Genomic DNA, 14,671 nt, shown 5'->3' on the forward strand with positions numbered 1-14,671 from the left:
AAACTAATTGCATTTTTACCTGAAGATCATGATTAGTTGATTATTGGAGTCAGGTGTGTTAGCTGGGGAAAACGTGTGTCACCAATCAGGCCCCCGAGGACTGGAGTTGCCCAGGCCTGGCCTACAGCAAAATAGGTATAATCTCCTTCTTGTTAAAAATAACAGGTATAATATTGTGTTCCGATTTGTTTTGCGAGTCAGCCGATGTTCAAAGAGCACAAAGCAGACTGTAATCTGTCCTTCATCTTCATGGCAATATTATATTATTATTCAGCTAAATTCCAGATGCATTTGCAGAATGTGAACAAACACTAAAAGGTTTGCCAAAGATTCATAAGGCTGCTTTGTGCATATTCTGAATTCAGGTTCAAGCAAATGACCCCACATGCTGTAATTCAAATTCGATTAAGTTGGCACTACTTGCAGACATGAGAGATGAGGTGTACATACTAAACGACTGTCTCTTCACTCTCCAGGACTACAGTGAAGTCATACTGTAAGTGAAGCAGCAGACATGGACAAGCAGACATTTGTCACATTACTAAATGGCATGGAGAAAGTCTCCTCCTTCGCCGCCACCATCAACCCACTCTTCAACATAGTCACTGCAGTGGTGAAGGTGACAAAGGGCCTGGTCGCCAAAGATCTCACCCAAGAACAGAACGCCAAAGAATTCGACCAAATCCACGCCACGATGGAAAGAATCTCCAAGACAAACCAGCAGATTCTGAAGCAGAGTCAACTGGACGAGGTCAATGAGAAGTACGGCAAGTATGAAGAGTATATCAAGCACCAGTACACCGCCCTCAACACCATGGTGGAACAGATCCAAAAAGACCCTGAGGGAAGAGAGGGATACATGGCAGAGTTCCAGAGGATCTATGAGAGAGACCAGAGTGACCTTCCTCTAAAAACGTTCTACGACAGTGTCGTAGAAGAGGAGAAAACTTTTGAACAAAGAGGTCTGCTGAAAGTGTACATCGAGCACTACAAGCAAAACCGAGACGTCATGGAGAAAAAGTGTTCCCAACTGGCTAATGTCTTTCAAATGGGCCTGATGACACTAATGGCATATAGGGTGGTCACAGAGGATGATGAGGTTGACGTCAGGGAGAAATGGGCCCCCAGGGTGGAGAAGATACAGGCCAAGATGATTGATGCGCTGGCCCAGTGTGAAGGGAACTGATCCTCATCCACTCCCAGGGTCAGGTTGGCATGAGGGCTTTAAGGTTAAAGGTTTTTAGAGACTACTAGTAGTGTTCTTTCAATTTTAAAATAATAGTAATTTCCTTTTGGGTGGTGGGCAATTCCTTTGTCAATGAATGGAATTAATTAAATCTAGATATTAGAATTTTTTGCAATGAGCAGTGTTGCAATTCAGTCCTTATGTTTTCTATTTTCCACTGCCAACTCTGTCAAGTTTACTTTCAGAAATGAGTCTGAATGCATGCTTTATGATAACCTTATATACAGTATCCTTGGTTTTAAGTAAATACTTTTTTGCACTGAATTAAAAAAAGACATTAGCACATATGGTGTTTTGTTATTAATTCTTTAAGTTCTTAGATGGAATGTAAACCAATGCTGTTAAAAGGTAGTCAACTGCAGAGCCATACACAGTACACTGTACTGTGTTGAGGTGTCAAAAAATTGCTTCATAGGTTTTTGAAAACATTCAGAAATAAACAGCACAATGTGGAAGTGTCAACTACTGCTATGGAGGAGAAAGTGGTGCTCTCGAACGTTCAGACAGAAACCGCATTGACCCAACTACATTTTAGAGTGGCCTTTTATTGTCTCCAGCACAAGGTGGACCTCTGTAATGATCCTGCTGTATAATCAGCTTCTTGATTTGCCACATCTTTCAGGTGGATGGATTATCTTGGCAAAGGACAAATGATGATGAGGGGCAATACATACAGTCAGGTCTAAAATTATTTGTACTTTGATTGAAAAAAAAGACAATATAATATAATTAGAAAATTATCAACAGGAGGCTGTTAAAGTATTGAAAACAGGGGTATCAATATTTTTTTCCCATATCTTTTTGAGACAATCTCTTTCTCCGAGCAATTGTATTAGTTTAAAATAATATAATTAACTTTTATTTTAGCATGGAATAGGAAGTTACCATTTTAAGGCATCAAAATGTTATCTAAAAAGGGATTAAATTCATATCTGGAAGCACACCTGATTTCCCCCTCCTACAGATCTACACAACCTACTCCACATTTTCAAAGTGAAAAAAGTTGTAGAAATGTTTCAAAACAAATACAAAATAAACAGAAATATCATAATTGGATATGTCTCCACCCCCTTAGTTACTACTTGGAGGAAACACCAACTTTGCACAACTCTTGCGGCAACATACGTATATCCAGTGTTTTTGACAAAATGTCTCAAGTTCTGAGACTGAGACTAGACCACTTGACATCTTGGGAAGCCATTCTGGTGTGCTTTGGGAATTAAAATGTGTGTAATTGTCTCGCTGAAAAATACAACTCTATCCCAGCGGTAGGTTTTCAGACGACTGAGGCGGGTTGTCATCTAACTTTTTACCTGGGCTTTGCTCCTTTCATATTTCCCAAATGGACCCCTAGACCCTATGCACTTGCTGATATCTGAGATGATTTGATTCCTATAAGGCTGATTAGCAATATGGTGAAACTTCCACTTAGCCTATCAGAGAGCAAGGTGGAGCTATTACCATATTGATTGCAGATGTCTAATATGATCAGACCTCCACAAGTGCATAGGGTATAGTATAGGGTCTAGTGGTCCTTTTGGGATTGGACCCATGTGTTGAATAAAGCCAATCGGGTAGTGGCTGTAGTACATGTCTCTCCATCTCTGTTCCTGTAGAGCTACCTTCCTGCATGTTTTCACTCCAACTCTAGCACACCTGATTCTAATAATTAGCTGGTTGATAAGCTGAACCAGGTTAGTTCCAACTGGGGTTGGAGCGAAAACCTACAGGAGGGTAGCTCTACAGCACAGGTGTCAAACTCATTCCACGGAGGGCCGAGTGTCTGCGGGTTTTCGCTCCTCCCTTGTACTTGATTGATGAATTAACATCACTAATTAGTTAGGAACTCCCCACACCTGGTTGTCTAGGGCTTTATTGAAAGGAAAAACCAAAAACCTGCAGACACTAGGCCCTCCATGGAATGAGTTTGACACCCCTGCTCTACAGGAACAGGGTTGGAGACCCCTGCTTGTAGTATTACTTCATACCTCTAGGTGTCAGAATAGACATGGAATCCTGATAAGTAAACATTTGGTAACACTGCTACTGTAGGCACCCACACATGACGCCATATAAGTGAATGTAATACTGTGAAGATGCTGTGCCTGCACTTTTTGAAAAAAGGTGCCATCTACAATCTTAAAGGGTTCTTTGGCTGTCCCCATACAGTAGGAGAACAGTTTGAAGAATCCTTCATTGTTTCCAGGTAAAACCGTTTCCACAGAGGGTTCTACATGGAACCAAAAAGGGTTCTCCTATGGGGACAACCGAAGAACCCTTTTGGAACCCTTTTTTCTAAGAGTGTATATTTCCACCAGAGGGCCTGGTGTTTACCTCACTGTATTAGTAAATCAATGTATAGGCCTATGGTCCTCATGGTGGGCCTAAATGAAAAATACATGATTTGGTCAAATATGTTACTATGACAGTAGGCTTACTTAAACGTCTGCTTTTGTTTTTAGGCCACTGCACTGTTAACTTCATGAAGCACTTGTTTAATGTGAAATTTGCCTATATGTGAGCTCCCACAACTTTATGCATCAGTCAGAAGTCATCTTTCGAGACTGGCTGCTGCATGCTTCAAAGACATAGAAAAATAGGATATGTGTTTTATTAAACTGCAAATAAATGCCGTTAAATTATATTGTTTTGTGTAATTAGTTTCATAACATTTCAGTGAATAAAAAAGGTGTAATTGTGCATTCACCAAATCTATAATCAGATTATGATGATTTATAAATAAAAATCATACAATGTGATTTTCTGGATTTTTGTTTTAGATTCCGTCTCTCACAGTTGAAGTGTACCTATGATAAAAATTACAGACCTCTACATGCTTTGTAAGTAGGAAAACCTGCAAAATCGGCAGTGTATCAAATACTTGTTCTCCCCACTGTATATAATCATTATAATTTTAACCATGTTTTGAGGCTTTATAGTGTTTGTTTACATTTACTTTGTTGAAAAACATTGAAGTAAAACAAGCTTATATTTTAGGTTCTGATGGTGTACAACAGTTGAACTTAGCTTATGAGGCATTTATAAGTTGTATTCTTTAAGAATCAGTGGGTACACATCATTACTTTATAAGTCCAAAAATGTATGTAGGAACTGCTGATTGCCCCTTTAAGATGTAATAGTGATGTGGCTCAAATGTGTGTTTTGGTCTGTAACAAGGTTATCAATCTTATTTGTAAATGTCCAATAGCGATATCTGAATTTATCATTTTATCTGTGTTACTCTGCAGGGAAACTCACAGACTGCGCCCCCATAAGGGGTTGAATGGCATACTAATTGAATTGATATTTACACATAAGTCAGTGTTTCCTGTCCACAGCTTTGGTTTGATAGTCTATGAATAACCTTTGGCTGCGCTAATATCCTGAAGACGAGCTCCAAAGTGCTTGGATCAGCATAATGGAATCACTCATTAGCCATGTTGGAGGTGGAGAGCGGTGGAGACGGCCAGCAGTTCTGGGTCGGTGGAGTAGCTGTATGGTTCTGCTAGGGCTTTAGCAGAATCCTACAGTACGTATGGTTCTGTATGTACAGAACATACAGTACGTCCGGCCAAACTGAGCAATCGGGGGAGAAGGGCCTTGGTCAGGGAGGTTACCAAGAACCCGATGGTCACTCTGACAGAGCTCCAGAGTTCATCTGTGGAGATGGGAGAACCTTCCAAAAGGACAACCATCTCTGCAGCACTCCACCAATCAGGCCTTTATGGTATAGTGGCCAGACGGAAGCCACTCCTCAGTAAAAGGCACATGACAGCCCGCTTTGAGTTTGCCAAAAGGCACCTAAAGACTCTCAGACCATGAGATAAAAGATTATCTGGTCTGATGAAACTTAGATTGGACTCTTTGGCCTGAATTCCAAGCGACACGTCTGGAGGAAACCTGGCACCATCCTTACGGTGAAGCATGGTGGTGGCAGCATCATGCTGTGGGGATGTTTTTCAGAGGCAGGGACTGGGAGACTAGTCAGGATCAAAGCAAAGAACAGAGCAAAGTACACAGAGATCCTTGATGAAAACCTGCTCCAGAGCGCTCAGGACCTCTGACTAGGGCGAAGGTTCACCTTCCAACAGGACCCTAAGCACACAGCCAAGATAACGCATGAGTGGCTTAAGGACAAGTCTCTGAACGTCTGTGAGTAGGCCAGCCAGAGCCCTGACTTGAACCTGATCTAACAACTCTGGAGAGATCTGAAAATAGCTTTGCAGCAATGCTCCCCATCCAACCTGACAGAGCTTAAGAGGATCTGCAGAGAAGTATGGGAGAAACTCCCCAAATACAGGTGTGCCAAGCATGTAGCGTCACACCCAAGAAGACTCAAGGCCGTAATCGCTGCCAAAGGTGCTTCAACAAAGTACTGATTAAAGGGTCTGAATACTTATGTAAATGTGATATTTCACTGTTTTTGTTTTGTCATTGTGGGGTATTGTGTGTAGATTGACGAGGAAAACAAACAATTTAATACATTTTAGAATAAGGCTGTAACGTAACAAAATGTGGAACAAATCAAGAGTTCTGAATACTTTCCGAAGGCAAGTATTGAAATAATTGCAACTTCAAGATTCATAGGTTATTTGAGTTTGTGTTTTGTTGTTTATGTTTTTTAATACAGGATTGGAGCCATGTTGTTACTGTCCATGGTCTGTTTATCTCTACTGTAGGTTGGTGGTTAATTCGGCTGTTATTGCAGAAACCATACAGCATAAGCCCATGGAACCTCTTGTATTCATTAGTGGTTCTGTGTGCTTTCCTGGGTAACATCTATTGATCCATGGAGCTCTACTCCTGTGTAAAGAGCTTTCCCTTTGATAGCACGTCAATTCCAACTGCCACTATGGAACGACAAAAGCATCTATTTGCTAGGCTGCTCTATTAAGGGAATCTGCTTTGCGGTGAAGGAGCCAAGGTTATCTTGTTCATCTGTTTAAAAAGATTATCTGGATTTCTCCATCATGAATGAGAAGTGCTACTCTGACGACAGAGGGCGCTATCAACAAACAGATCAACAGTCATTTCTAAGACTCTCAGAATTACAGTTTTTTTATGGTGATTCTCCACAATCTACAGTTGTCTCAAAGTAGTTAGCATTACAATTTGACGCTATTTAACATATATTGTGCATGACTATGTTTGACATTTAATACCAGATTATTTGCAATATGTGGTAAAATGATAAACCTTTCAAAACCTGAAACTGCTTGATTTTTACTTTCACTTTCATAAAGTATTCAAAGATTCACATAATTCAACAGGCCTACATGTAGCTGGTGTAACTAGTGGCACTATTGAATGTCAGAGTATTGATCCCTGTCTTCCATCTCCAAATCGCTCCTAGATACGGATGAAATAGAAAAGAAGCAACAGCTGACATTTCCTTTGGAATCTATGCCTATACACTTCCACTCTGTGACAATCAGCATTGAGTAGACAGGAAACAAAATCCATCCTGTTGTTTGCACAGAATGGCTGAGCCCCCTAATGTTAAGAGACATTAACGAACAATCAGCAACAGGTTTGTTGGACTTAATATTTTAACCTGCTTAGACATTCTAATAAACTCTATCTAGTAGATCCAAATGCCTGTTTAGAGATCGCAGCTAATATAAATATTTCATAAACAAATGAGTGATTTGATGGAGGGCAGCATCAGAGTGGCCCTGGAGGGTCTGGATCAATGGCAGGATGGCTCTGCCTGGCTGTCTGCCAATCCCAGCCAGGATAATGTTATTACCCATCGGAGTGGACCATCGACCAGCCCGCTGCTCTTTAAGTGGGCTAATCTGATAAAAAGCATCAAAACATTTGTTCAGTGACACACAGCTACAGGTCCAGCCCAGCACTCAGGATCAACTCTCTAAAAGGTCTCTCTCCTGGCTGGACGATCTGCATTTAGAGGTTGGGGCTGTAGTCTTGTGAGTGCTCAGCTAGGAGTAGTGGTATTTGGGACTCTATGAAATAGTGTATGGAATGTCTGTAGAACACATCTTTAAGTTGAAACGCCATAGAGAAAGTGTGTCCAGTGAATACAAAACATGTGTTTTTACCATCTGCCCTGCCTCAAACAGTTCCCTCATGTTGGGCAACACTTCCGGTCTCCCCTCATGCCCTCAGTGCTCTAACCTCAAGGCCCCATGAAGTTTGTGTTAGTAGTATAGCCTCGACCTCCCCCAGACAAATTCCTCTCCTCATAGCGGTTCATACATCACGTCAGCAGCCAAGAATCTCAGCAGATTTGTCTGTGTCACGGCTGTCTCTCTATGCCCTTTTTCTCTCTCTCTATGCCCTCTCTCTCTATATATATATATGCTCTCTCTCAATTCAATTCACTTCAAGGGCTTTATTGGCATGGGAAACATATGTTAACATTGCCAAAGCAAGTGAAGTAGAAAACAAACAAAAGTTAAATAAAAAATACAAATTAACAGTAAAAATTACACTCACAGAAGTTCCAAAAGAATAAACACATTTCAAATGTCATATAAGGTCTATATACAGTGTTGTAACAATGTGCAAATAGTTAAAGTTCAAAAGAGAAAATAAGTGAACATAAATATGGGTTGTATTTACAATGGTGTTTGTTCTTCACTGGTTGGTTCTTGTGGCAACAGGTCACAAATCTTGCTGCTGTGATGGCACACTGTGGTATTTCACCCAGTAGATTTAAGAGTTTATCAAAATTGGGTTTGTTTTCGAATTCTTTGTGGATCTGTGTAATCTGAGGGAAATATGTGTCTCTAATATGGTCATACATTTGGCAGGAGGTTAGAAAGTGCAGCTCAGTTTCCACCTCATTTTGTGGGCAGTCTCTCTCTCTCTCTCTCTCTCTCTCTCTCTCTCTCTCTCTCTCTCTCTCGCTCTCTCTCTCTCTCTCTCTCTCGCGCTCTCTCTCTCTCTCTCTCTCTCTCTCTCTCTCTCGCTCTCTCGCTCTCTCTCTCTCTCTCTCTCTCTCTCTCGCTCTCTCGCTCTCTCGCTCTCTCGCTCTCTCGCTCACTCGCTCACTCGCTCTCTCGCTCACTCGCTCACTCTCAATTCAATTCAATGGGCTTTATTGTAAACATGTTTACATTGCCAAAGCAAATTAAATAGATAATATACAAAAGTGAAATAAACAATCAAAAATGAACAGTTAACATTACACTCACAAAAGTTCTCTCTTTCTCTCTCTCTAGGAGATAAGAGCCAGAACTTCTTGTTTTCTCTCCTCCCCCACACTTACCCTCCTCCCCCAACTACACACAGAGTAGTTCCACTTTTGTACTAAGAGGCCTTCCCCCCGGGGAGTATAGGGAGTGTGAGAGAAAGCATGAGAAAGAGAAAATGTAGGAAGGGAATCAGGAAACCACACAGCAGCGATCTATGATCGTCAACACACGGGAAGTAATAGTTTGGAATCTACATAGAATCCCCATCTAAACAATCCACATCATAACTGGCTGTGTGGATTCCTAATTTGACAGTAGACTTTCAGGGAAAATGTCACATGTACAGAAGCTTCCTTTTATTTGTCTGTACACAAAACCATTAGCAAATTAAAGTTGTAATTTGTATATTGATCTGTGCTCTGTAAAACATGTGCCCTCTTGGTTCGCTCTCTCTGTTCTCTCTTTTTCTCTTTTTTCTCACTTTAGCTCTCTCTCTCTCTCTCTCTCTCTCTCTCTCTCTCTCTCTCTCTCTCTCTCTCTCTCTCTCTCTCTCTCTTTACTCTCACTCACCCCACACACACTCACCTCTCACTCTCTTACATGCACATATACTGTATGTACAACCAGTCACTCCAGAACTTTAGCAGTGATAAAATACAATACATATCCGTCAAATTGTTTCAGTTTTTTACCTTGTCCTTTGAGAATGATACCATTGCATGTTCTACTTTTGCAACTTGTATGGTGTAAGATTGTCTGTCTGTAAAACAAATGAACATTCTGGAACACAACACTGGTACACGTATAACTGTATCTAACTATAATGTTGTTGACCCATTACCAGTTTTCTCTATCACAGTCATTAAACTCTGTAACTGTTTTAAAGTCATGATTGGCATCATGGTGAAATCCCTGAGCGGTTTCCTTCCTCTCCAGCAACTGAGTTAGGAAGGATGCCTGTATCTTTGTAGTGACTGTGTGTATTGATACACCATCCAAAGTGTAATTAATAACTTCACCATACTCAAATGGATATTCAATGCTGCTTTTTTACCATCTATCAATAGGTGCCCTTCTTTGCGAGGCATTGGAAAACCTCCCTGGTCTTTATGGTTGAATCTGTGTTTGAAATTCACTGCTCAACTGAGGGACCTTACAGATAATTGTATGTGTGGGGTACAGAGTCCATGTAGGTTATTGTGTGACTTGTTAAGACATTTTTTACTCCTGAACTTATTTAGGCTTGCCAAAAATGAGTGGTTGAATAGTTATTGACTCAAGACATTTCAGCTTTTTAATTTTGTATTAATTAGTAAAAAATTCTAAAAACATAATTTCACTTTGACATTATGGGGTATTATGTTTAGGCCAGTGACAAAAAAATCAAATTGAATCTATTTTAAATTCAGGCTGTAACACAACAAAATGTGGACAACGTCAAGGGGTGTGAATACTTTCTGAAGGTAATGTATGTTGATTACACAGTTGATGCAGCTACAGTGTCTGGCTGTGACCCAACCTTGGAGCCTCAGGCTTTATCTCACGTCTCATAGCACCCACTATGCCTGAGAAGCACTTTCGTGTTTGTTGCTCAACCATTTCTCTAGTAAACTGTCATTCCAACCCACATTTGTTTTCCCATGGGAGTTGCTCAAATCCGGGGTGACGAGTGCTAAATCCTCTCTGAAAAGTAACAACTTTTTGTTTGCATAGCAATCCCTCATTCCAAGTAACACAACTGTGGTCATGCGGAATAAAGGACGGTTTCCTTTTATATAAACAGCAAACAGTTTTGACGTGTTTCTCAAAGGCTGCATAGTAAATGACTGTATAATATTTTCAGTTGCAACAATAATCCACAAACTATTGTGGACTATAGACTATAGACTATTGTGTCAATTAGGGGGTAGTGTGAAATTCACACACCTCTCATCATGACGTGAAAGACTCTTACAGTTTTCCCTCACCCAACCATATTCAGGACAAACTATTTATAGAACAAGTACATCATGTCTATCCACATTATGCAAAAAAAAAGTGTACATTTATTGCCCAAACACCACCCTGCATCAATTTTACCCCCTCTCCTGCAAAGTGGTACATGCTGTCTTGGATGAGACACTGGGGGCTTTCCAGTGAACTAAAGTGACATCTTGTGACAAAGAGGAAACACTATAGCTGGAGGCCAAGGTCAGAAAGATCAAGTAAAGTCAATATCATTGAGCTAATCTTCTATTTCAAAAGCCATTTAACATGATAAGACACAACCGTCTTTGATAACCGTTCATTTAAGGAAATATACTGTACATGCTACTCAAGTCCACACACCGCTCAATATTAGGAAGGTGTTCCTAATGTTTTGTATTGTAACGGCTTTCTTCCATAGGTGAAGGAGAGGACCAAAGTGCAGCGCGGCTAGTGTTTAACATGTTTAATAAAAGAACAAGTGAAACACTACAAACAACATACAAAATAACAAAATGTGCAAAAACCGAGACAGACCTATCTGGTGCAGACAACCACAGAGACAGGAAACAAACACCCACAAAATCCCAACACAAAACAAGCCTCCTATATATGATTCTCAATCAGGGACAACAATTACCATCTGCCTCTGATTGAGAACCATATTAGGCTGGACATAGAAACAGACAAACTAGACACACAACATTGAATTCCCACCCAGCTCACGTCCTGACCAACACTAAACAAGCAAAACACATAGAACTCTGGTCAGGATGTTACAGGTATACTCAGTGTTATGTAGCCTATTGTCTATTTTTTGATGAACCCTGGGTTGAATTGAAACAATAGCTGTTGATGACTTCGCAAATGCTATATAGGCCTAAATATTGATGATATATGACTTATAAAGTATGATTACATTTAATTTGCTCTGTTAAACCTACCCTTTGAAATGACTTTGATAGCAACAGGGAATCTATTTAGTTATTAAGAGATCTCTCAGTAATCATTCTCACGATAGCACATTGGTAATAGTCAGTGACAAATACACTGCTCAAAAAAATAAAGGGAACACTTAAACAACACAATGTAACTCCAAGTCAATCACACTTCTGTGAAATCAAACTGTCCACTTAGGAAGCAACACTGATTGACAATAAATTGCACATGCTGTTGTGCAAATGGAATAGACAAAAGGTGGAAATTATAGGCAATTAGCAAGACACCCCCCAAAACAGGAGTGATTCTGCAGGTGGGGACCACAGACCACTTCTCAGTTCCTATGCTTCCTGGCTGATGTTTTGGTCACTTTTGAATGCTGGCGGTGCTCTCACTCTAGTGGTAGCATGAGACGGAGTCTACAACCCACCCAAGTGGCTCAGGTAGTGCAGTTCATCCAGGATGGCACATCAATGCGAACTGTGGCAAAAAGGTTTGCTGTGTCTGTCAGCGTAGTGTCCAGAGCATGCAGGCGCTACCAGGAGACAGGCCAGTACATCAGGAGACGTGGAGGAGGCCGTAGGAGGGCAACAACCCAGCAGCAGGACCGCTACCTCCGCCTTTGTGCAAGGAGGTGCACTGCCAGCGCCCTGCAAAATGACCTCCAGCAGGCCACAAATGTGCATGTGTCTGCTCAAACGGTCAGAAACAGACTCCATGAGGGTGGTATGAGGGCCCGACGTCCACAGGTGGGGGTTGTGCTTACAGCCCAACACCGTGCAGGACGTTTGGCATTTGCCAGAGAACACCAAGATTGGCAAATTCGCCACTGGCGCCCTGTGCTCTTCACAGATGAAAGCAGGTTCACACTGAGCACATGAGCACATGTGACAGACGTGACAGAGTCTGGAGACGCCGTGGAGAACGTTCTGCTGCCTGCAACATCCTCCAGCATGACCGGGTTGGCGATGGGTCAGTCATGGTGTGGGGTGGCATTTCTTTGTGGGGCCGCACAGCCCTCCATGTGCTCGCCAGAGGTAGCCTGACTGCCATTAGGTACCGAGATGAGATCCTCAGACCCCTTGTGAGACCATATGCTGACACATGCACATTTGTGGCCTGCTGGAGGTCATTTTGCAGGGCGCTGGCAGTGCACCTCCTTGCACTAAGGCGGAGGTAGCGGTCCTGCTGCTGGGTTGTTGCCCTCCTACGGCCTCCTCCACGTCTCCTGATGTACTGGCCTGTCTCCTGGTAGCGCCTGCATGCTCTGGACACTACGCTGACAGACACAGCAAACCTTTTTGCCACAGTTCGCATTGATGTGCCATTCTGGATGAACTGCACTACCTGAGCCACTTGTGTGGGTTGTAGACTCCGTCTCATGCTACCGCTAGATTGAGAGCACCGCCAGCATTCAAAAGTGACCAAAACATCAGCCAGGAAGCATAGGAACTGAGAAGTGGTCTGTGGTCCCCACCTGCAGAATCACTCCTGTTTTGGGGGGTGTCTTCATAATTGCCTATAATTTCCACCTTTTGTCTATTCCATTTGCACAACAGCATGTGAAATTTATTGTCAATCAGTGTTGCTTCCTAAGTGGACAGTTTGATTTCACAGAAGTGTGATTGACTTGGAGTTACATTGTGTTGTTTAAGTGTTCCCTTTATTTTTTTGAGCAGTGTATAAGCAGGGCTTGGTTATAATCTTGGATGGGAGACCAAATGAATATCTGTAAGTAGATAAATTATCCAGTAGCTGCTGACCAGTTTATTGTTTTTTTTCTGATCGCGGATATACAGTAAGGTACAAATTCAACGTATTTGTCTGTTGGAATTTGGTTACCATGATGACATAATCCTGTGGTTGAAATTTCCATGTCACAATACCTTGACAAATTACCTTGAAGCAACGTTGATTCAACAAGTTGTGCCAAGTGGGATGTCGGATCTTAATTTGTCCAGTTCCATCTCAGGTATAAAATAATCCTGCTGCAGGAAGTGATGATTTGTAACGGGAAAATAGTTTTAATATGCTACATTAGGCTATAGTTTAGGTGTAGCCTACAGCTGCATTTCAGATATACTTGTATGTAGTGGAGACCAATATCTATCTTGTCTTATTAAGCTATATAAAATGATGGTTGTTATTGTGTATGGCTGCATTTCGGATACATTTTTGTACATTTAAATGTTGCAGTCGTAGGATCTACAGTAGTAGGACATTTATTCTGTCTGGTGCTTTAGCGTTTGTTCAAGCGAGAGAGAAGGAAAACTGTGGGTTTTCAGTGAATTTATGTAAATCACGAGGCTTATTTGAATGCGGTGCAGGAAAATTCTCAGCGACAACAAAGTGATCACCTGTACATGACATAAGTGACCTAATAACTAAGCAGTATACCATGCCATGAAGTGATATTATATTGTGGTATCACAGTTTATGCTCATATTAGCACTCACATATGTTGATGATACAGACATATGATGTTGATGCACCTACAGTATCTGGCTGTGACCCAACCTTGGAGCCTCCAGCTGTATCTCACGTCTCATAGCACCCACTATGCCTGAGAAGCACTTTCATTTTTGTTGCTCAACCCTTTTTCTAGGTAACTGTCATTCCAACCCACATTTGTTTTCCCATGAGAGTTGCTCAAATCCAGGAATGACGGGTGCTAAGTCCTCTCTTAACATTAACAAATTATAGACCATGGACATCATGTCTATCCCCATTATGCAAAAATAGGTATATTTATTGCCCAAACACAGCCTTGCATCAACTTTACCCCCTCTTCTTCTATAACATTTTGTCGTGGAAATTCTTACATAGGGGCACTCGAAGTCAATCTTAATGAATAATTTTTTATTGTCAGAGCGCTGGAGAGGTTCCAACCAACTCAATGCACCATGGTAAACATGTCAATCAGGAGCTCTGCCTGGGCAGACCCAGCAGTTGTCTTATATACGGCTATACACAGACAAGTTATATTTGCATAATTTTGCATAATGGATTAATCATTACCGTTTTGTTTCATCCATGTGACAGACCAAAACTGGTTCATTACATGTGACAGACCAAATACCTCACGAGGCTTCTTTCTCTCTAAGCTGAGACCTTGAAACTGAGATTTCTTGTTCGTTCTCAAAACAAGATCTGGGCGTACTGCCAAATTGCAGCTACTAATAGTGAGGATTTGTACAGTCAGCCACTTGCATGAACACAGAAATTGGTTATTTAGAACAGCACATGAATAGAACACAGAAATAGCACAAACATTAACATTTCCCTTACACTTTCATTTCAGAAAATATACTGTACATCCTATTCAAGTCTGGAATTATTAGGGCTAGCAGCATAAGCATTT

The 14,671-nt window shown here is 41.3% G+C and overlaps 1 protein-coding gene across 1 annotated transcript; it reads left to right on the plus strand.

Annotated features, from left to right (window-relative positions):
* Positions 1-522: 522 nt before the first annotated feature.
* On the plus strand, positions 523-1,186 carry LOC120031396. Its single transcript, XM_038977127.1, has one exon. The coding sequence runs from the start codon at positions 551-553 to the stop codon at positions 1,184-1,186; it is 636 nt and encodes a 211-aa protein (XP_038833055.1). The 5' UTR covers positions 523-550.
* Positions 1,187-14,671: the final 13,485 nt, after the last annotated feature.

The sequence above is a fragment of the Salvelinus namaycush genome, chromosome 37 (assembly GCF_016432855.1).
Source record: "Salvelinus namaycush isolate Seneca chromosome 37, SaNama_1.0, whole genome shotgun sequence".
Taxonomy (NCBI): Eukaryota; Metazoa; Chordata; class Actinopteri; order Salmoniformes; family Salmonidae; genus Salvelinus; species Salvelinus namaycush.